Here is a 21072-nt window from a genome sequence, read left to right as displayed (position 1 = left end):
GCACATCCATTTCCTCATCTTTGAAGCAGATAGAAGATTCTTTACTACGTCAAGGATTACCAAAAGTAACACAGTTTATGTGGCTATCTTTTGAGTTTACAGGTTGAAAATGCAAAACAAAGGTATTACAAGCCATAACCTCATTAAAATTAGGACTCCATCAGGCTAGCCTTTCAGATACAGAAGAGGTAATCCAAAATGGCCAACTGGAGGAAACTAGTAAAGTTCATTTACCATCAAGGAAAGGCCCCTCTCCCTCAGCTACTTATGAATGCTATTAAGATGTGAAAACTGACTAAACCAGTCCTGAAATCTACCTTAAGGCAAAACTAACACTTAGAAAAGGAGTTGCTAGCTACTGGCACCGCCTCAGCTTTGTCTTCCTGGTGGGCACAGCTAGGTAGCATCGCCCGGCCTGGCAGCCAGGTGTGGCCATCGGGCTAAGGGCGCGAGAGTGGAAATGAGAGGACCGTTTCCAGACCACAGCCTTGGAAAGCTGCTCTTCGCTGGCCTGGACAGAAGTAACTGCAGGGCCTTACTTAAGAAAGCCCTTCGGCAGTAGGGTTCCAAGTGAGAGGGAAGCCCAAGGCCATAGGTCTTCACTGAATGCAATGGATGTGAAATGGTCGCCCCAGTCATTTTCCCAAGGCTGGTTTCTCTAGAGAACTCAGGCTGAGAAAGGCTGCCCTAGAGGGTAACATAGCTTCATGACTACAGGAACCTGGGTCCCTGAATAGCTAGAGAAATATGACAAAGAGAAATAAATGGGCCCTTGGGGATTCTGAGGTCTGTTAGCAGTTAACATTACTCCAACCAGCAGATCACCCTGAACTTTTAATACAAATTTGTTTACACCCAACCTTTCAGTGATTAAAGAGAAGGCACACAAATTTAACATCCACATTTTTTCCTCTACATGATACAAATGGTCTATTATGGTTAATACAATTGGCAGTTCTGACGCAGTGATTTTTAAAATCAGTCAACACAAAGTGCAATGCTTTTAAATTTTAATGTAAAAGTAGATAATCTTTTAAAATTATAAATTCAGTTACAAGGGAAAAGACATGTATATACACCAACTTTACATATAAACAGAAGTACTGGACTTCAAAGCCCCAGTGGTTCAGAAGCATTCACCTTCCTCCATGCAAACCTGGTATTCTTCGGCAACAGCCCCTATTGATCTTAAAAACAGAAAGGGAATACATTTTTTGGATGCAGTGCTGTGTCTCCCATTTGTACGATCACCAAGGCCATTTTCATTCTCAGCACCCTGGGTTCACCCTAGGCAAACCAGCCTAGATTTTAGGGAGAAACACGCTAGGAACTTCATTATCTATTCCCTCTCCTATGAAGAAGCTGTCCCCACCCGCATGATTCTGAACAGCGTGTTGATGTTGTTGCTTCGAATCGCATCCCGACAGGCAGTGATCACCTGGTTCTTTGGTTTTCCAACTATTTGAAAAGAAACATCAAATTAGTACAATCTGAAGGATTATTAAAAGTGAAATTATAAGTCAGAGGCCAGCTTTAAAACAGCATAAAAATAGGGTAGAAGAGAGTTACAGGTAGTACAAATTCAACTAATTTATGTTAGCACTCCCTAAAAAAGATACCTGTGAGGAAATTTATCACAAACCTAAAGACCATTTCAAGCCTAGAAATCAAGTCAGTTTTAAAAGGTCAACGTTCAGATCCACCTACCAAAGATTATTTTTAAAAGGAGGTAAAAAGCACTGACCCAAAACAGCATATTTTAGGTATAAATCTGGCTGGTATATATTTCTGCTTCCTTTGTTTTATTATTTTTTCTAAATTTTAAATTGGACACTTACCTCACTAATTTTCAGTCTCCCTTGTTTTTTTAATAGGTATACTTAAGGCTTTCCTCTTGGTATATGTTGCTAGGTTTTTCTTTAGAGAATGCAACAAAGTCTAAGAAAAGGAGCTACAAGCTTTCTTTCCCTTTGAAATCTGGACACTAACTGAAGCCAGACAACAGGCTGACAAACTCAAGCAACTGGTGCCGACTTAAGTATTAAAGTATCTTTATAGATATAGGCCCCATATGAATTCTAGAAGCTACTTCCCAGCACTACAAAAAGACTTACCACGCAGACGACCTGCTCTTTGAATTGCTTGGTTTACTGCTTTGAGGTTTCCCAATAGCTCTGTGTGATTGTTACAGCGAATTTTATATCCATTTAGCAAATCTTTATTTAGATCATAGAGCTCCATATAGCGATTCTTCATTGTTTTCCTGTGTACATCAGTAGAAACTGAACATCATTGTCCTCAATACAGAAGGTTAAATGAAAAAACTTGCTGACTTCTTAGACACGTAAAAGAAGATACATTCTTATCCGTACTGTCATTAAAACAGGGTAACTACTAAAGTTCACTTTGAAAACATTGAGAAGTTTCTATCAAATAATCTATTCCTTCCAAATCAATTGAGACCAGTAATCGTCCTCTGTCACTGGTGCATGGTCTATTTGAATTCGATCAAGGGCCCACTGCTAGGAAAAGGGAGCAAGACGGCAGCTTATCACCCAGGTTCCAGATTAACATTCATTACACAAAATGTGCTAGACCTGCCCACATTCGTTTTCACTTTTCATTATAAAATGTAATCACATTTGAAAAAATTCATAGAACAAATGTTTTTTAGCCAGGTCAAGAAAAAGGACATTGCCAGCAACCCAGAAGCTTTCCAGTGTGTTCTTTCTGAACAGTCCCTCCTTCCCCAGGAGAAAATGCTGTCTTACACGATCATCTCTCCCCTGCATTTCTTTCTCTTTTTATCATCTAGGTATGTGTCCCAGGTGAGAGTTTAGTTTTGTCTGCTTCTGAACTACATATAAATGGGAGCATTTTGTACATACTCTTTGAGTCTTCTTCCAATCTCCATTATGCTCATACGATCTGTCCATGTTGGTACATGTCACTGAGATACATGCATTCTCACTGCGAGAAGTGTCCACTGTATGGACATATCATAATTTATCTGTTATGCTGTAGATGCTAGCTTGGATTGTTTCCACTTTGGGGTTCTTATGAACAATGCCGTTATGAACATCCTTGTACAAATACCCTGGTTTATATACGTTTTTCCAGGTTATAAGGCAGGAGAGTTGCTGGGTCATAGGGTAAGCACATTGTCAGCTCTACTGATAATGCCAAGTTACCTTCCAAAGCCCTTGTGCCAACCACACTCCTCCTAGTAGCACCTGAGAGCTCTATTCCATATTGCTGACGTGTTTCACCTTGCACCTGCCGAGCCACGGCAAATACTCACATGTCCCGCATGAGACGGGCATCCTCAGCTCGGACCAGCAGACTGCGGATCAGGTTAGAATTGTCAGCCATGTCAGCGCTGAGCTTCTGATGCACTGAGTGGTACTCATCCACCTGGAGACCATGAACACTCGGGAATGAGAGAGCTCCCAAACTTCCTGAAAACCAGACAGACTGCAAAGACCGTCTACCATGTACCACGGCCCCCTCCTTCCCCACTTCACTCGGCCCATCTTAACCGCCACTGTGTCAGCTCCTCCGCGGTGAAGGGATCAGTCTGCTGCCTCCAGCAGTTCAGTGGCATTCCATCTGGATCCTCTCCATGTCTTAGCATGGGAGGCCCAGCAACACACACGTTTTTAGAGATTTGGGGTGGAAACTTTGTTATAATTTAGGGCCAACAAAGTTATTATTTTTCCTTTTTCTTTAGAACCTGTGTTGTTGGAAAGGACTAACCAAAGAGCAAAGCAGATACAGCAGATAAGACGAAGGGTCAGCAAAAGGAAACTGCTGATATGTATTTTTAAAAGTATTCTTCTAAATTAAACAAAGCAGGGGTCAAGAACTAGCCACTCACACTTACAATGGAAATCCTTTAATTAGTGAACTCTCCAATACTAGTTCAATTTTGATTTTAAGAATTTGCAAAAGTCTTCAAAACATGACCATCATAAAACATGCATACAGTCATAGTACCATTACTCTCCTAAGAGATCCTTTCAGACAGAATTAAACCACCATGTTCTCATAAGTGCATGCACTGGGTGCCCTCACCTTAACTAACACCTTTCGTAACTCCTCAAAGTAGACAGGGAAATCCGCTTCCACCTGAAGGTCTTCAATAGAAAAAAATGATGCCATTGACTGGATAATGTCACCAGCCAAGTCAATGTCGTCAGTATTCAGAGTGATCTGTCCAGAGGAAAAGAGACAAGTTCAGCATCCTCAGATATTGAAGACAGACTAAGCTGAAACAGTACCTGAATTTCTCCATATTCAGCACACTTATTGAGCACAAATTTATATGTGGTGATGACTAAGGTTAGCCCTCAAGGAAATTACAAACCACATTCATTATTTCTAGCAGCAGGCTAAAAGATCACTCTTAGTCTTATAAGGTAAACAACAAAGTCATTCAAACAGTGAAAATGTTTCTGTTTACCTCTATTCCTAACCCTCCCCAAATTAAGATGAGGAAGGGAGGGAGGGAGGGAGGGGGGTAGGGGAGGGGGACAGAAAACCCCTGTTCTAGGTTATACCCAGTGTCTAAGATGATTAACACTAACAGACTGAGTTGAAACATGTGGTTTTATGACCTTGAGATTGATGTCACCCCCCTCACTTGGCACTGAATGGTTAACACTACATGAGAAATCTATGTCCAAGACATTAAACATTACCTCTCCACTGAGCTTTATTTTTATATACATCTGGCTACCGTTCCGTAAGGATGTGAAACACACTTGAAAAGGAGCATTCTGAATGTTAGTGTCTTCTGGGAGCAGAAAGTTCTGGTTGAGCCATACAACCACCTTAAAAATTAATAGGATGAAATGAATTTCCATTTTTCAGTCATCGTTAAGAGTTATCCTTCTTTCTCGTTTCATTGCTTGGTAAACAAAGAATTATATATACTTCACCCACCACCACCACCACCACCACCTAATCACACTCCTTTTCCCCACCTCCTGCATGTTCTTAGGTAACATCATTATGTTTGGCTCCACAGACATAATGCATAATTTAATAGCATCTTCAACTGAGACATAATCTTACATGCAATGCAGAAACAATTCAGGTATGATGCTAGTTCTGTTCACGTAACAGCACTTCTGTGGCTATGTCCTGGACAGTGTAGTCTGCTTAGTATTATTCCAGCCCATTCTTTACAATTTTTTAAGTGAAATATGCATGCACACAGCACAGACACAGCGACACATCCACACAAAAATGAATTTTAATATTAGTAGTAACAGTACTCTACAGTGGTTTGTAACAGGTTCCACGTAAGAACCACCATGAGGGGTTTTGGAAGGGCCCGCCTATAGTGTTTCTAGTTCCACAGGCCCGACAGGGGCCTGAGAACCTACACCATTGAAAAGCCTCACTAAGAATCCTGAGGTCCAGCTACAGTTAAAGTACATTAGTATCAGATCTTTCAGGTTTACAAGGTGCTGTCACACCAATTATTGTAATCTTCAGGGGTCCTGTGAGGGAAGATATCCTCACTTACAGATAAGCAAACTGAGGCTCAGACTGGTGCCAGGCAATTCCCCAAAATCACTAAGAATTTCATTAGTTAAGGTAGCATTTGAACCCAAAAATGTTCCCAGCTCCAAGTCCCACTGTCCTTCCATTTTGATGCAGGTTCCTCTTGAAACACTAGGTCAGGACAACCATACTGAGACCATAACCATAGAAAAGGGAACTAAAAACTGGTGGCTCAGGGGTTGAGCATTGACCTATGATCCAGGAGATTGCAATTTGATTCCAGGTCAGGGCACATGCTGGGGTTTCGGGCTCTATCCCCATCGGGGGTGTGCAGGAGACAGCCGATCAATAACTCTCATCATTGATGTTTCTATCTTTCTCCCTCTCCCTTCCTCTCTCTGAAATCAATAAAGACATATTAAGAAAGAAAACAACTGGTAAGAATCCACCTGTAACTAAGGATTGCTCAGGTAAATAAGGTGTGCAGTTTTTCAAAGTGAGGGGGTATTTTAGCAATATTTTTGTTACAGGTTACAAACCAACTCCAAGCCACATCATTCATGTCATATTTATTGCTACCAAATAACTCATTCATGTGATTCCTCCCTTCTAAGAAATAATATCTAAAGGATTGTAAAATGCAAAAGTATTGAAAGAAAAAAGCCAGATGCTCACTCTCTGGGCCCGTTCAGCGATGGTGAAATTGACGTAACTGAGCGGCTGGCCGGCAGGGTCCGGGCTGGTCAGCGCATACATGGAGAATCGCGGGAGCTGTCTCGTCAGTTCAAACACGTGAAACTGGGTGCTATGGCCGACCAATGGGACAAAAGAGAACTGTTTCGTATATAATGCATTTCAAAGCACAGGGCCCAGAAAAGAAAGTCACAACTGAGTCATCAAGTTGATATTTAAGAGTTTCACAGAAAAAAACCCCAAAACTTGAGGGTTAAATTACTACATTAATGGGGTTTGATGTTTGGAGATATCATGAGTCTACATACATGCATACATACACCAAAGGTTTAAAACACCCTAAAAAAAGTGTGATAAGGGTTTTGTCTTCCACAAATTTGGTGGATTTTCTCCACCAGCTGACATTATATGTAACTCTACTATAAAGATGCATCCCAACCCCTTAGTCTTAGTGGTCAAAACTAGAAGTTGACAAATCATCAATTAAACATACTTTTTACACTTTTGTGTAAAAAATCATCAGACTAAATCAGAAAATAACCATCTTAAATTTAAATACCTCCCCCCCTTTTTAAAGATTAGGGAAATAAGGTCCTGGGAAACCTTTGGGTGGACAGAACCACTAAAGGCTTTTGTGGCCCCACAATCCCTGGCATATTGGAAAAATCTGCACATCTCGCCCTCCTTTCAGTGCTGTCTACAAATAAACTGACTTGCAGAGGGTCACCTGCTTCTGTAACCCACGAAGGTTTTCAAATGCAAATCCACAGGGACATCCTTGGGAGGTGTAATTGGGATGCGGATGGAGCTGGAAAGGCTGTGAATGCTGGGGTGTACCACGTGGCTTTCACCTAGAAAAATGCCCTCTGCGAAAATCAATACGGCTCTGATGATGGTGTCTGCAGGGAAGAGAGAAAATGGCAGGCAGTTCAAGAACCACTCAGGCTAGCACAGGTGCCTACGAACACCAGCTATAACTAGTTTCTCACCATTTGAAGTGGAAATGCACAATTCTGCATGAGCAGCCTGGGTCTCGTTCCCCAGGTTGACTGAGAGGGCGGTGTGGAGCTTGGTGTTGGCTGGGATTATGCCTCGCTGCCCATCGGCCTCGTTCAGTAGACTGCTCAACTCCACCTGCAAAACATCTCACCTGCTTCCAACTCAGTCACCAAACAGTGAATTCATGTCACTTCTAAATACTATGGTTATTCTGCTTCAACAGACACACTCTTTGTCTTACTATATTAATCTGATTTTTTAGAATTCAGGGGACTCTCATTAGCGCCCCTTGCACTACATCTGACCTTTTCCCTTTCTGTGTTTAAAGTCCACTGTACCCCATCATGCCTTTCAAATTTTTTATATTGTTCTTTTAAAATAACAAAATAGCCCAGTTGGTTAGAGCATGTCCCGATATGCCAAGGTTGTGGGTTCAATGCCTGGTCAGGGCACATATAAGGAACAACCAATGAATGCATAAATAAGTGGAGCCCTGGCCGGTGTGGCTTAGTGGTTAGAATGTCGGCCTGCGCACCATTCCCGGTCAAGGGCATGTACCTCGGTTTCGGGTTTGCTCCCTGCCCCCAGTTGGGGCGCCTGGGGATGGCAACCAGTCGATGTGTCTCACATCGATGTCTCCCTCTCTCTCTCTCTCTCCCCCTCCCTCCCTCCCTCCTACTCTCTCTGAAAAGCAATGAAAAAAATATCCTAAGATGAGGATTAACAACAACAAATCAATGTTTCTCTCTTTCATCTCTCTAAAATCAATAAAGAATGAAGACAAAATATCAAAAATAAATAAATAAATAAAAACAAAATAAAATTCATTTAGCACAGCAAATTCAAATACAGTCATGCATAACAGGACAAATTAAAATTCTCCCCAGCTCATCCTCCAACCAGTTTGGTGTGTACACACATACACACACACACACACACTGCTTTTCAGAGAGTGGAAGGGGGGTAGAGAGAGAGAAACAGCGATGTGAGAGAGACACATCGATTGGTTGCTTCCTGCACATGCCCCAACCTGGACCTGGGGACGAGCCTGCAACCGAGGTACATGCCCTTGGCTGGAATCAAACCTGGGACCCTTCAGTCTGCAGGATGATGCTCTACCCACTGAACCAAACCAGCTAGGGCTGTTAATTTGTTTTTGAAAAGATACAAGATACTCCATACATATTGTTCCTCCTTTTTTTCGCTTACTACCACACACATCCTTCCGCACCAGCCCAGGTACCTACACTTCATTCTTCTGAGTGGCTTCACAGTCGCCAGCACGTATTTCCTACTCCTGGCCAACATCTATGCCGCTTCCAAGGGTTCACTGCTACAAGTGGTGCTGCAGTAAACGTCTGGGACCACTTGTGCAAAGATCTCTATAGCTCAGCTGCCTAGAAGTGGCATTTCTAGATAAAAGGATACATATCCTATCCATTCTGACCCAGGCCAAAAAGGCTGAAGCCACCTGCGCTTCTGCCAGTGGGTGGGAGGGAGCCTGCACTGTGGCAGACAGACAGACATTCTCATTTTGCTTTTGCACGTGCCACCCTCAACTTTTCAGATTCTGTTTCCCCTCCACATTAGGCCCCACCTTGGCATTTTCCTCATAGTTACGCAGTTCCAGCAACAGATTCTGTTTTTTCTGACTCAGTTCTCGGATCAGGTCCTGCTCTACACTGGTGTCCATAAGGTTCCCTCTCATCTCAGCCGAGCCTGGCAGGTAGCCCCGGACTGAAAAGAAGGAACAGACGCTCACCACATTAAGGAATATCCCAAGTGTAGCCAGATCTACTTGTAAGTCATCAATTACCTGGTCTTATAGACCAAAAATCGAAGTTCACATTTCCCCAACTTAGGTGAACTTACTAGGACCAGAGGATAGCAACACAAACACTTTACAGTGGAATTTCCTGGTATTCTGACCCAATAAAACTGAAAATCTGACTCCTCAAGGGGTTTCCCATCCCAATTTACTTTCCCCGTCCACTGAGCAGCAGATTAACTGTACGTGGCCATCCATCCGATAATCTCCCTCTACCACACCAGCGATTGCAGAAGAAAAATTGTCTTTAAAGATGACCTCTCCAGTTCGGTCACTTCGAGCATCTACCTAAAAATAAAATAAGACATTGAAAAAGCACTTATGTTACTATTTTTTAAAAACCCCAAAATTTAAAGGTCATTGAGTTTAGCAGTTTCCAAGAGTACTCCATGGAGCCCTGTAGCTTCTGAGGAGGCACCTGTGACCTCTACAGCCCGAGGGGACCATAAGAGGCCTTAACCATCTGCATTTTCTTCTTTATAAATAAATTATTTTACATACTGGCTTTTACATAATATTGCTTTTGGATAAATGAGTTAGCTGAGAGGCAGTACATATAGTACATAGTGAAAAAGTCCAAACTGCCCAGGTTCTGGTTCCAGCTTTGCCCTTACTATCTCTGGGAACTTGGGCAAGTTTCTTAACCATCCTGGGCTTGGTCTCCTCATCTAGAATTGATGACAAGAACATGAGGACAGTAACTGCATCTACACTTCACAGGGTTGGAATGAGGCCTAAAGGACTAAACACGTGTAAAGCACCTAGAACAGAGCCTGGCACATAGAGGTATACAAGAAATGTTAGCTCTATATAAAAAAACTTATCTTTAATATATATAAATGTATAAAATATAGTTATGTCTAGAGTTTGAAAATGCCAAACTAGCCAACCTTCCCCCATAGATAGAAGCTTTTATAATACCCTGTTTAGGAGTCCTTCTGCCCCATAATAACTACTGAGATACCTAGAGTCGTCCTAGCCGCCTCTTCCTAAGAGAGGCAAGTACATATGTGACTCTTCAGAAACAGATGCATCTCAAAAACAATGAAGAATGATCACTTAAAATGATTGTGTTCTCAGCAAGAACACATGTATTATCAGCAAAAGGCTAGTATAGAAAATCTGGTAGAGCAATCATCTCAATGACCGATGCTACGCAATGCTTTTGTCTTTTCAGAAACATCCTGTGGTCAGAACTTTGCAATGAGAAAATAAAGTAATTTAGATCATGGCCTACTACTAGCTCCTACCCCTTGTCCGGAGAATACCGCACTCACATATCCACACTATTAGTAACAGCATCATGTAAGCCTGAAAATTATGGATGCTGAAGCCTGTGAGGTAATGAATGGCCTGTATTTTAGCAAAGCTCTTAACACACCAACATAACCCATTAACTCAGACTGAACTGAACTTGCTTCTTTCCAACCTCTGAAAAGCCTTCAGCACTGCACTTCCACAATATTTAGCAAACAAGGGTCATTAATTTGGACTACAAATTAATATTTCTGTGGGTCTTCTGCTCGTTTGCTTAATTTGGCATGAAGGTTTTGCCCTGGAGGAGAGGACAGCCCTCTAACTCAACAAATGACCTACTGACAAAGTTAACTGGCCAGATACATTTATTTAGTCTTTTTGCATCTATATTCACATGTTCTATCTGTATATTTCCCTTTTCTGTGCTATTTCTGGTAAGTGTAGATATCAGTTTTTCTACTTATATAATGAACTGCAATTTTCTTATTTTTTTAATGCGCTGAAACAGATGATATAATAGAAATTCTTAAAATGTTTAAAGTGTTTAACTATAAGAATACCTAGGCCCAGAGTCCTATTTGGAGGAAACTTTTGATAACTTCTCAAGTCTAGTAATTCCTAATTTTTTAATCAATTGTAACTTATATTCTCCCAGAATATGGTCCATTTTATGGATTTTCAAGTTTATTTCTTTCTTTATTTTTAATTGAGTTTATTGGGGTGACACTGGCCAATAAAATGATATAGGTTCCAGGTGTATACCTCTCTAGCACATCATCTGTATGTTGTACCGTGTGCTCACCACCCCAGCCAGGGCTCCTCCGGTCCCGTCTCTCCCCGCTCCCCCTCTCCTGCCTCCCCCACCCTCTTCCCCTCTGGTGGTCACCATACTGCTGTCTGTGTCTAAGAGTTTTGAGGTTTTCTTGCTTCATCCCTTCACCTTTGGATTTTCAAATTTCTTAATATGAAACTACACAGTCTTCCCTTATAATTTTTAACACCCATACCAAAGACAAAACCAAGAGGAAAAGCATGAACCAACATAACAGCAAAGGAAGGTTTATAAGGTCCTGGCCGGAAGGAAAGAAAAACCAAAGAAGAAAAGCCAGGAATGAGCTGGTCCCCAGGCAATGGGCCGCTGACAGACGAGAGAGTCGGGGCCAACGGTGCCCACGGAGACCTGGCAGCACACGGCAGCTTCGCACAAACAATCCTGACTTGCCAAATGTAGAAAAGAATGATTTAAAGTGAAAAAAGGAAAGAAAGCAAAAAGATTTTATTTTGATGTTACACCTGGGGAAACATTATTCCCATTAATTCTAGGTTTTCAGTCAATTTTAAGATTTATTAGAGAAGAGCTATACACAATTCTTTATTAGCTTATTAAAATTCCTTGTTTCACTGGCCTATGCCTAGAGTCAACCTGACTGCATGGATTCCCATTCCTTCTAGGAGAGATTTAGAAAGAATCTGCTGGAGGTTATCACCCAAATAGGCCCATAAGTCCAAAAGGACATTTAGTTACTCTGTAGTGCTGACAACTATAGCGGGAAGAAAAAGTGCAGAAAGATTATGAAGTTAAATTTGAAAGTACAGCCAAGGAGTGTGAGTTTGTACCCTCAAGTTATTTCTCTGGATCATACAGCCAATATGTCTCAGACAATTATTACTTTGATTTATATCTGAACTCTGCTATTTAACTTACCTTCCCATTGGACCAGCCAGTTATCAGTTCACACACTCCATCAGAATTAAGGTCAAAAGCATGAATGCTCATGGCATGATTTTTGGACTGAAAAGGAATTTCAATAATTAGTACAGAAGTCTCTCAGTATGTATAAAATTCCTGCATATCAGAGGCTGAATCATACTAACTTTAATTCTCCAGTATCGGGCTGTTTTGTCATAAACTCCAACTGTGCCGTTGGAAAGGGCATAACCAAATCGACTGCCATACATGGGGCAAAGAGAGGTGATTATCTGCAAAAAAATAACACAGGAAAACACTACTACATTTCATGAAGGCTCAATTTAAGGCAAAGCATGACTTTATAAAACTGCATGCCTTGCTACAAGTGTGTTAAAATTAGACTTAAATGCACTTCTAGTCCATAAGACCCATCTCATCTATTGCACAAGCTGGATAATCACAACTAAATAAACTCACAACGTTTGCTGTTTTAGATTAAGCTTATGTGGCAAGTTTCAGCAAACTGCAAAAAGAAATACAATAAAATTGAGGGAAAAAGGAGGAAATAAGCTACATACACAAGATCTAGAGTATGTACAATAGGTATAATACACAATAGCTCGAAACTGCTTTAATGATTATTCCAATTGCCTTAACTTATACTATCCCACGGTCTAAATTTTTAAAAGACTTACAAAATCCACAACTGAATATCTTTTATGTGTATACTTTTCTTTCTGTGACATTATTTGTGTACTAGAGATAAAAGACATTTTTTAGGAAAAAACATAATCATTCAAAAAGTGGCAACCCAAGCACATGCCTCTGTGTATGTATGTGACAACATACAGAAGGCATATATGTTACAGAGAAATATTTACAGGACTGTTTTGGGATTTAACATCTCAAAAGGATAAATTTTTAGATACTAAACAAAATTACCTTTTAAAGTTAAAACCAAAGCTTAATAACCTCTATGATCCTGCAGACCTACTTTCTCATTCTGACCCTAATAAAAAAGATATTAAATCAATTGTAAAGCAAAGAATAGTTATGTAATTTCCTCTATGCCTACAGCTTTTCTACAAAACCACCCACATCACTTAACTCTGAATACAAAGAACTGTTAGGATTTCAGAATTATTTAGCTTAAGGCATTCCTCCAGCAGTACTTGGTACTGTTGAACTGCCAAATGAATTACGATTTTGCTGATCTGGGAAAAGACATTTGAGCTAGGGGCAAAATCAAACTGAAAGGACAGGAAAATGGCCCTGAAATGAATAATTTTATAAAGTCTACATTTTCATAAATGTAAGCCCCAGATTCCCTAGGTCCCTTAGCCCCTCCTCAGTTCACAAGTTTCTTTTGTGTACTAGAGGATCAACAGTCACCTCTAGTTCATGTTCTCCTGGCCTCTTCTAGGATTTAGGAAAAAGGTGTTCGAAAGAATGCACCCTCCTCACATCTAATATTGATGATAAACAGAAATTCAACAAAACCTGGATGATTCCCACCAAATGGGAAAAGGTTTACTATAAATTTGCATGAAAGGGACATGGCAATGCAGGCACAGCACCTATAGGCCAGTGATTCTCAAGCTCTTTTTTTTGGGGGGGGGGGGTAGTCAGGTGGGGAGGTGGCAAACCCCTTTAAGAACCTAATGAAAGCTAAGGACCTTCTCTCCAGAAAAACATGTTAAGCACATACACATAAAACAGAACCCCCTATACAGACACAGCCTTCGGACTGCTGCTTTTGGCACTTATCTCTCTCCTTCGTTTCTTCTCAGTCCATAACTTTCACTTTACAATCACAGTAACTTCAAGTATATAAAAAGCATAGTAGGACTAAGTAAAGATCCATGGCTCTCACTATAGGATAACAGTCAATTAGTTAAAATCATTGATAACACTTTGTATATCAATATGCAAGTTTTGCTTTTTGGCCCCCTCTGCAGTTAGGGGATTAGAAGCCTGACTTTCTAGATGGTTTTTGGTTGCTTGGTTTAAAGATTTTTTTATTGATTGTTAGAGAGAGAGGAAGGGAGAGGGAGAGAGAGAGACATCAATGTGAGAAACAGTGATCCACTGCCTCCTGCACACCCCCTACTGGGCCTCCAGCCTGCAACCCAAGCATGTGCCCTTACCAGGAATCGAACCAGCAACCTTTCAGTGCACAGGACGATGCCCAACCGAGCCACACTGGCCAGGGCCTAGATTGCTTTCGTAAGTGGCGCGAAGCCAAGGACAAGTGGTCAAATGCGGTTTAGAGGCCAGACTCCCAAACACCACCTGACTACATTTTGCAGAATCCTGCCATTCTGACTTCTCAGACTCCCTTCTGTTGTTTTTCTGTCCATTTACAATGTTCACAAGCCATTGCTCCTTTAGCCTATTCTCTTTCCCTAATTCAGAATATCCTAATTCTTCTGTTTCCATCTTGCTCAGTGCTGGAAAACCAGCAGCATATATCCTAAGAATGTGAAAACTCCAAAGGACAAAGGCAGTCTTAGGCACTGCTTTAAAAAATGAAGTTTAAACTCTTTAAGAAACATATCCGGTTCAATTACATGAAGTAATTCTAATCACGAATAGACTAGCCAAGTTCTCTAACATCTAATTTTTAAGTTTACCTACAGAAATGTGCCTAAGAAGTACTTAATTTGAATGAAGAGAAAAAGTATAAAAATATCATGTATGCACGTCACTCAATCCCATTTAATAGACACAAGGAGGAGGAAGACAAGGCACAAAGGTTCAAATCCTGACCAAGCCACTTAATAGCCATGACCTTGTGTGTGTAATTTAACAAGGAAACTTAATATCCGTTTCATCTGTAAAATGGGAATAATAGTGTTTCCTTCCTAATAAGGTTGCTGTAGGATTAAATGAGTTAGTTCATGTAAAGCGCTTAGAACAGTGCCTGGCACATATTAGGTGCACAATAAAAAGTGATGATGATGATGATGATGATGATGATGATGTAGTAACTCAATAAAAGAAATGCCTTTCTGCTCAATAATTCTCCTCTATTTAATCAGTCTTTTCCAAATATATCTTATATAAGATTTTAAAAAGCTTCTTTCTCTGTATTGTACAGCTGTTTAATCCCTCCAGTTTTTACCCTACTACTGTATGGATTGTGGGCAAGTGTCCCAGCACTCTCATTTGATGTTATATTTGATGTGCTGATCTATATTGCCCAAGGTTACCACTTCTTACCTCTGTTTCTGTCATTTCTGCCACAATCTCATCTTCTTTAAAAACTCGGATATCAAAATCCTCAGATCCAACAAGAAGCTTAAAAAAAAATCATGCATATTGAGTTCAGCAAGTGAATACAGAAAAATTTTCATAAATGAAACAAAAGAATTCCATAATATATGTTTTTACTGCTACCCAAGACTTCCAATCTCCCAGCAAGCCAATGCTCAGGAAGGTTCCCTCTAATGAAGGTCAACAAATTAAGTGAGTGAAGAAACAGCGGCTCTAGAGATTCTCTCCTGCGATGTGGGCTGCACATCCTGCCATGTGGGCTGCATATCCCATCAGGGCGCGTTTTTCCAGCACACACCTGAAAGTGCTCCCTGGTTCAGCACCTGTCTGCCTGCAGATAGAAGCCCTGTTTCAAATGCCAAAGGCCAGTATCCATGGACAAGAGAGGGGCAAGTCACTGCCCAACACAGCATTTTGCTGGCTGCTCAAGAAGCTAATTTCTCGAGTAACCACGAGAATCATTTCAAAGGCTAAGAGCCCATCTCCAAAACTTCTAAGTCCCTGAAAAAGTTGGCCAAAATCATAAACTATTTACTGATATGGTTCGAAAGTATCAGAAGCAAGTTATAAGATTTGGATATGACTGTGGTCACATCAACTGTTCCACCCTCCCTCCCCGCCCTGTGTCTTTGAAACACATTGGCCTTGATCTTTGTGTTAGACAAACAAAGTGATTTATTGTTCAAAAAAGAGGAGAAAGACAAATGGGGCCAGTTAGCTCATTATTTAGGCAACAGAGCACCAACGGCAACCATGAGAAGCTAACACTTCTCTCAACACCAAGGTCACTGTCATGGGAAGATTTATTCAGCTGAACACAAAGAGAAGTATCTATTCCCCCACATACCTCTTTTTTCCCATCACTGTCAAAGTCACATAAGGCCAAGGAATGAACATTATCTCCAGTAACCTGAAAATAGAACCCAGTATCATAAACATGCCCTCTTTTTTCATTCAATCTGACTATAATAGCTACATGAAAGGGAAGATTATACAAACCACTAACAGGTGTTACTCAAACTTTGCATAACTTTTTTTAATGTTCAGAATTATAAACATGGTTTCATTTTGTTTTCTCTATTCATTACAGTCAATGGAAAAGAACAAAACGTAAATAAAGAACATTAAAAGTGAAAATGTTTAAGAGTACTAAAGAGTGTTTTCATCTTCATACCGTCCAAAAGAGATCATTTCCTTCATGATCAAAGCCCTGCAGAGCACAATTTCCACCAATAATTGCAAGAGGAGAGGAAATGTCTCCCAATGTCCCCAACACAACTGCATTGGCCCCATCTGCCACCTAAGAAGAAAAAAGATATAAAATCTCAGATAAGGATGCATAGGCACACTGGACTTAACACGCATCCTTCTCTTTATTTGGATACTCAAATTCCTCCGTCATCAATTGTGAGAAGCCACATGGTCTCTTGAGAAGCAGGTCCCCTGAGGACAGTCCCTGTGGCGAACATGTGCTGATGCAAGGATGAGCGAAGATCCAGGGTACACTCAGGCCTTAGGCATCACACACTAATCTGCTACAATAAACTGCTACAAAGTCCAAGGCTCTCTAGGGTATTCAGCCAAATATTATTCTAGATGCTTCTGTGAAGATATTTTTTAGATGAGATTAACATTTAAATCCGTAGCCTTTGAGAAATGCAGATTACTCTCTATAATGTGGGTGGGTCTCATCCAGTCAGCTGAAGACCTTAATAGAAAAAAGACTGGCCCCTGAGGAAGGAAGAATTCTGCCACCAGACTGCCTTCAGTCTTGAGTTTCAACATCAACTCCCCTGGGCCTCCAGCCTGCTAGCCGACCCTGCAAATCTTGGACTTGCCAGTCTCCACAACCGTGTGAACCAATTCTTTAAAATATATCCCTCCCCACCCCTCTCTCTAAATATATACATCCTTAGTAATTTTGTTTATCTGGAGAACCCTGACTAATACAGTCCTAAACTCAATTCCAATATTGTACAATAATATAGGAAGCGTATCTATGTGACCAAAGATTTCTTAGAAGGGCAGGAAAAGCACTAACCATTCAAGAAAAAAACTGATCAGCTGGGGTTCATCAAAACTGAAAACTTTTACTCATTAAAAGGCACCTACCTGTTGGAATAAGCCACATACTAGGAGAAAATATTCATTGCATATAAATCTGACAGAGAACTTGTATCCACTGTATCCAAAGAACATCTACAAATCAAAAATACACACAAACTACCAACATATAAATAGGTAAAAGACTATAACACTTCACAAAAGACATATAAACAGGCAATAAGCACAGGAAAAGGTATTCTACATCCCTGTTCACAAGGGAAATGCAAAATGAAAGCGGTTAGTAACCATGACCAATTAAATGTGAAGTGGATAAAGCAGATGCAAATGGAAAAATCATCATGTTGTTTAACTACAGTACAACAACCACATAATACAGCCAAAATAAATGTCTGATCTCATTCAAGCATAACAAAAATGAACATTAATGGGTAATGGGAATTTTACTGTTATAAAGATATACTTGCCTCTCTGTAGAAAAAATCTGAATTATTGTAGACATCATAAGCCAAAAGATTAGTCTGTGTCCCCACTAAAAGAGCATCATAGCTAAGTTCAGGGTTCAGTACTCCTGCAGTCAGGCAGCTGACAGCTTGGTTAATGTTGAGAAGAGAAACATCAGACTCCAGGGGGCTCTGGAAGACCCTGGGCACACTGAAATGCTGGCTCCGTGTATGAGGATTGTGAATAAAAACCTAAAACAAAACCAGTTAATTACATTCCCTTAAAATACCAAAAATGTAAAATTAAAATACATTTTTAAAGACTGAGGTTATAAACAGATATCAACATTAACAAGAAGTCACTTTAATTACCTATGAAACTTACTTAAAACACCCGTAACACAGTTCTGTGCATGGCTGGCTTTCAATGACTGTGAATTGTGGGAATCCGTGGTTCTTGGCCTTGCAAAGAACAGGGTAATGGACAAGGTCTAGTTGCTGCTTATCAGGGCAGCTTACATGCTACCCACCAGCAGGCTGTCAAAGCACTCTGGCAAGCCAGCCTTTTTCAGATCAGCCTATAATAGGAAGCTGCTACTAGCCATAATGATTGCTACACACCAAAACCATCCCAGCAAACAGAATAATAAACACTTCCTTTAGTACCTTTCATCCAAACACCTAATGAGTTCACTTCCTAACCCTTAAAACAGTCTGGTAGCCTGGCCTGGCATGGCTCAGCGGTTGAGCATCGACCTAGGATCCAGGAGATTGGGGTTCGATTCCTGGTCAGGGCACATGCCCGGGTTGCGGGCTGCAGCTGATCAATGACTCTCTCATCATTGATGTTTCTATCTCTCTCTCTCCCTCTCCTTTCCTCTCTCTGAAATCAATAAAGATATGTTAAAAACAAAAACAAAAAAAAACAGTCTGGTAGTTAGCAAATCTGTTTTACAAACTTAAATTGAGTCATAAAAATCAAGCTTCTTGAAAGCTTTCATTCTATACTAGTAAGATAGAATTAAATAATCAGCCCAAAGTTTATTTATTTAGCAGTTTCAACGATCATAAATATAACTGTCAGAGTGTCTGCACAAATCATTCAGTTGCCTTGGGCTTCATCTGTAAAAAGGTTTGGACTAGAATGTGCATTCTCAAGGGGGTGATATCACTCCCAAGAGGGGTGACTGGGGTTGGGATGGGGGAGATCTTAGATATAAAAATACATTTGCCCTTTAATTGTCTGGCTCCCGCTCTCAAATGTAAGCTCTAAGGGGATGAGACTTGACTGTCACAGTCACCCTTGCACCTGCAGAGCTAAGAAGAGTGCCTAGCACATAGTAAGACCTCAATAAATTAGCGGCTGAGCTACTATCAATGGGCCCTTTCCAGCCCATTTATTTAACTGCTATGCACCTACAACAGAACCAATATGAACTTCTGGCATTTGTCAGCGCTTCTTAACAATAACAACTAACATCATTATGTGCCAGAGCCTGTGCTAAGCGCTTTTCTCCATTAAACCACTTAATGAAAATGATTATTTTTTAATCGTGTATCTCAAGGCATGAAATAACATACAACATAGGTGGAAGTGTTTTGAAAACTATAAATCATTATATAAATGTTTTAATCATTATTAAATCTGCACTGTGTCAGAGAACATGGGACTCTAATCTCATTTCCATGACTTTCTGGTTGAGTGACCTCAGGTATTACTTTGAGCCTCTCAAAACCGCTTAGTCAGTCAAGTGGGAGTAGTAAAAAATAACAGCTAACAATTACTGAACATTTCTTATATGCCAACTGATTCATATTAACTTATTTAGTCTTCATAACAACCCTATGTGGTAGATACTATTATTAAGTACTTGGCCCAAGGTCATGAAATTAGTAGGTACCAGGGCCAGGATCCAATACACCTGCGCTATGCCGCTGCCCTTGGCATTGTTGCAAGAATGCCGAGATAGGTGATGTAATAATAAGCTTTTGTAACTGTCAGAAGCTATTGCCCTTGGTGTCACTGTATTCCATGTATCTGAGGCAAGCCTCCATCAATACACAGTGCCTTGATTTGCCTTGTCTGTTGTCCTTCTGGACAATAAGCTTTCAGAAAGTAGGGACTCCAGCTTCATCTTTAAATCCTCAACATCTAACACAGAGGAGGTGTTCAGTAAAAGTCTGGTGACTGTTGAATGATCACGTCTTTTTCATCCCTGTGACTCCCACACCTTGCACAGCACCTGGCACACAGTAAACACGTAGTAGGTACTTCGTGAATAAGTTAGAGGAAAAGAGGTGAATGTACATGGATACAGATCACAAGTGCAATCTGAATCATTTCGTTTGTATTCTTTCTTTTTCATCAAGTTGTTTGGCTCGAGGCAGTCTGAGATAGTGTGAGGCGTTCAGAGTGACTCCTGGGCCCGAATCTGAGGTCTGCTACCGCCGCTAACCCTGGCCAGCCCCTGGCCCCTCCTGCGGGCTGCTCTTTCCTAAGCTCCCTCAGTGCACAGGGACTTCAACTCTGTCCGAGTCTAAGTGCTTGAAGGCAAAGTTAACTGCTCCGAAAAGCCACTCGTGCGAAACCCCATTGTTCATTATTCTGCGCGGGATTTAGAACTACAGGATGGCTACGACCGGTTGCCGGGCAACCCCGGCTGGGGGCGGGGCCGAGGAACGAGGGGCGGGGCCGAGGGGCGCGGCCCCCGGAGAGCCCCGGACTCCAGGAGCCCGGGCCCAGGGCAGGCGGGAACGGTTACCTTGCCCGCTTGGGTGGCGGCCGCCAGGCACGGGTGCGTCCCGTCGTAGCGCCCCACGGCCACCATGCGGGGGATGATTTTGTGGCGCAGTTTCAGGGTGAACACGGGCAGCAGCATGATGGCGGCGGCTGTGGGGAGGGCGGCTGGTGGCCCGAGGCCGCGGCGGCGGAGCCGGTCTCACCCGCTGCTGTGAGGGGCGCAGGGGTCAAACCCACTCGGCTCCGGCTGCCTCAGGCCGGGCGCGAAACAGCGGGGCTCCGTGCAGCCCCCACGTCCCGGCCGCCAGCTGCTTCTACGGTTGCGCAGACCCGCCCAGCTTCTTGTGCGGCTGCGCAGGCTCCGCCCAGTTCCTGCGGCTGCGCAGTCGAGCCTCTCGCCGGGCAGAACCTGAAATTGGTTCTATGCGACCGAGGCACGAGTTTTGCTGCTGCAACTTATGCTCCTTAATTTCGCTACTAACGAGTCTGCGGGGGCCGTGCCCGAACCAGCGCACCCCCGGGGCTTCTCCTTCTAGCACTAAACTTTCCGTTTTGTACAACTTCTGTTTAT

The 21072-nt window shown here is 41.7% G+C and overlaps 1 protein-coding gene across 2 annotated transcripts; it reads right to left on the bottom strand.

Annotated features, from left to right (window-relative positions):
• Window positions 1-58: 58 nt before the first annotated feature.
• Window positions 59-20837, bottom strand: BBS2 (Bardet-Biedl syndrome 2). 2 transcript variants are annotated; one of them, XM_081118464.1, is made up of 18 exons: window positions 20524-20837; window positions 17786-18013; window positions 17367-17453; window positions 16429-16554; window positions 16102-16164; window positions 15201-15278; window positions 12164-12268; window positions 11994-12080; window positions 9184-9319; window positions 8801-8940; window positions 7194-7338; window positions 6932-7103; window positions 6187-6316; window positions 4701-4832; window positions 4075-4212; window positions 3302-3414; window positions 2115-2263; window positions 59-1458 (listed from the first exon to the last, which is right to left on the bottom strand). In XM_081118464.1, the coding sequence occupies exons 1-18, from the start codon at window positions 20638-20640 to the stop codon at window positions 1352-1354; spliced, it is 2253 nt and encodes a 750-aa protein (XP_080974590.1). In that variant the 5' UTR covers window positions 20641-20837; the 3' UTR covers window positions 59-1351. The 2 variants fall into 2 exon arrangements, with proteins under 2 accessions (XP_080974590.1, XP_080974591.1); XM_081118465.1 differs by lacking the exon at window positions 17367-17453.
• Between the last annotated feature and the right edge of the window lie 235 nt (window positions 20838-21072).

This window comes from Miniopterus schreibersii, assembly GCF_964146895.1.
Source record: "Miniopterus schreibersii genome assembly, chromosome: 18".
In the NCBI taxonomy this organism is placed as follows: domain Eukaryota; kingdom Metazoa; phylum Chordata; class Mammalia; order Chiroptera; family Miniopteridae; genus Miniopterus; species Miniopterus schreibersii.
Note: the sequence above shows the minus strand (reverse complement) of the source record. Positions and strands in the feature narration are given on the sequence as shown.

Coding starts and splice junctions, on each gene's coding strand:
- BBS2 (XM_081118464.1), bottom strand. CDS start 20,640: ATGCTGCTGCCCGTGTTCACCCTGAAACTGCGCCACAAAATCATCCCC. Junction 7,104..7,193: donor GTGCATTTCCACTTCAAATG/GTGAGAAACTAG, acceptor TCTTCCCTGCAG/ACACCATCATCAGAGCCGTA. Junction 4,213..4,700: donor AAATAAAGCTCAGTGGAGAG/GTAATGTTTAAT, acceptor TCCTCTGGACAG/ATCACTCTGAATACTGACGA.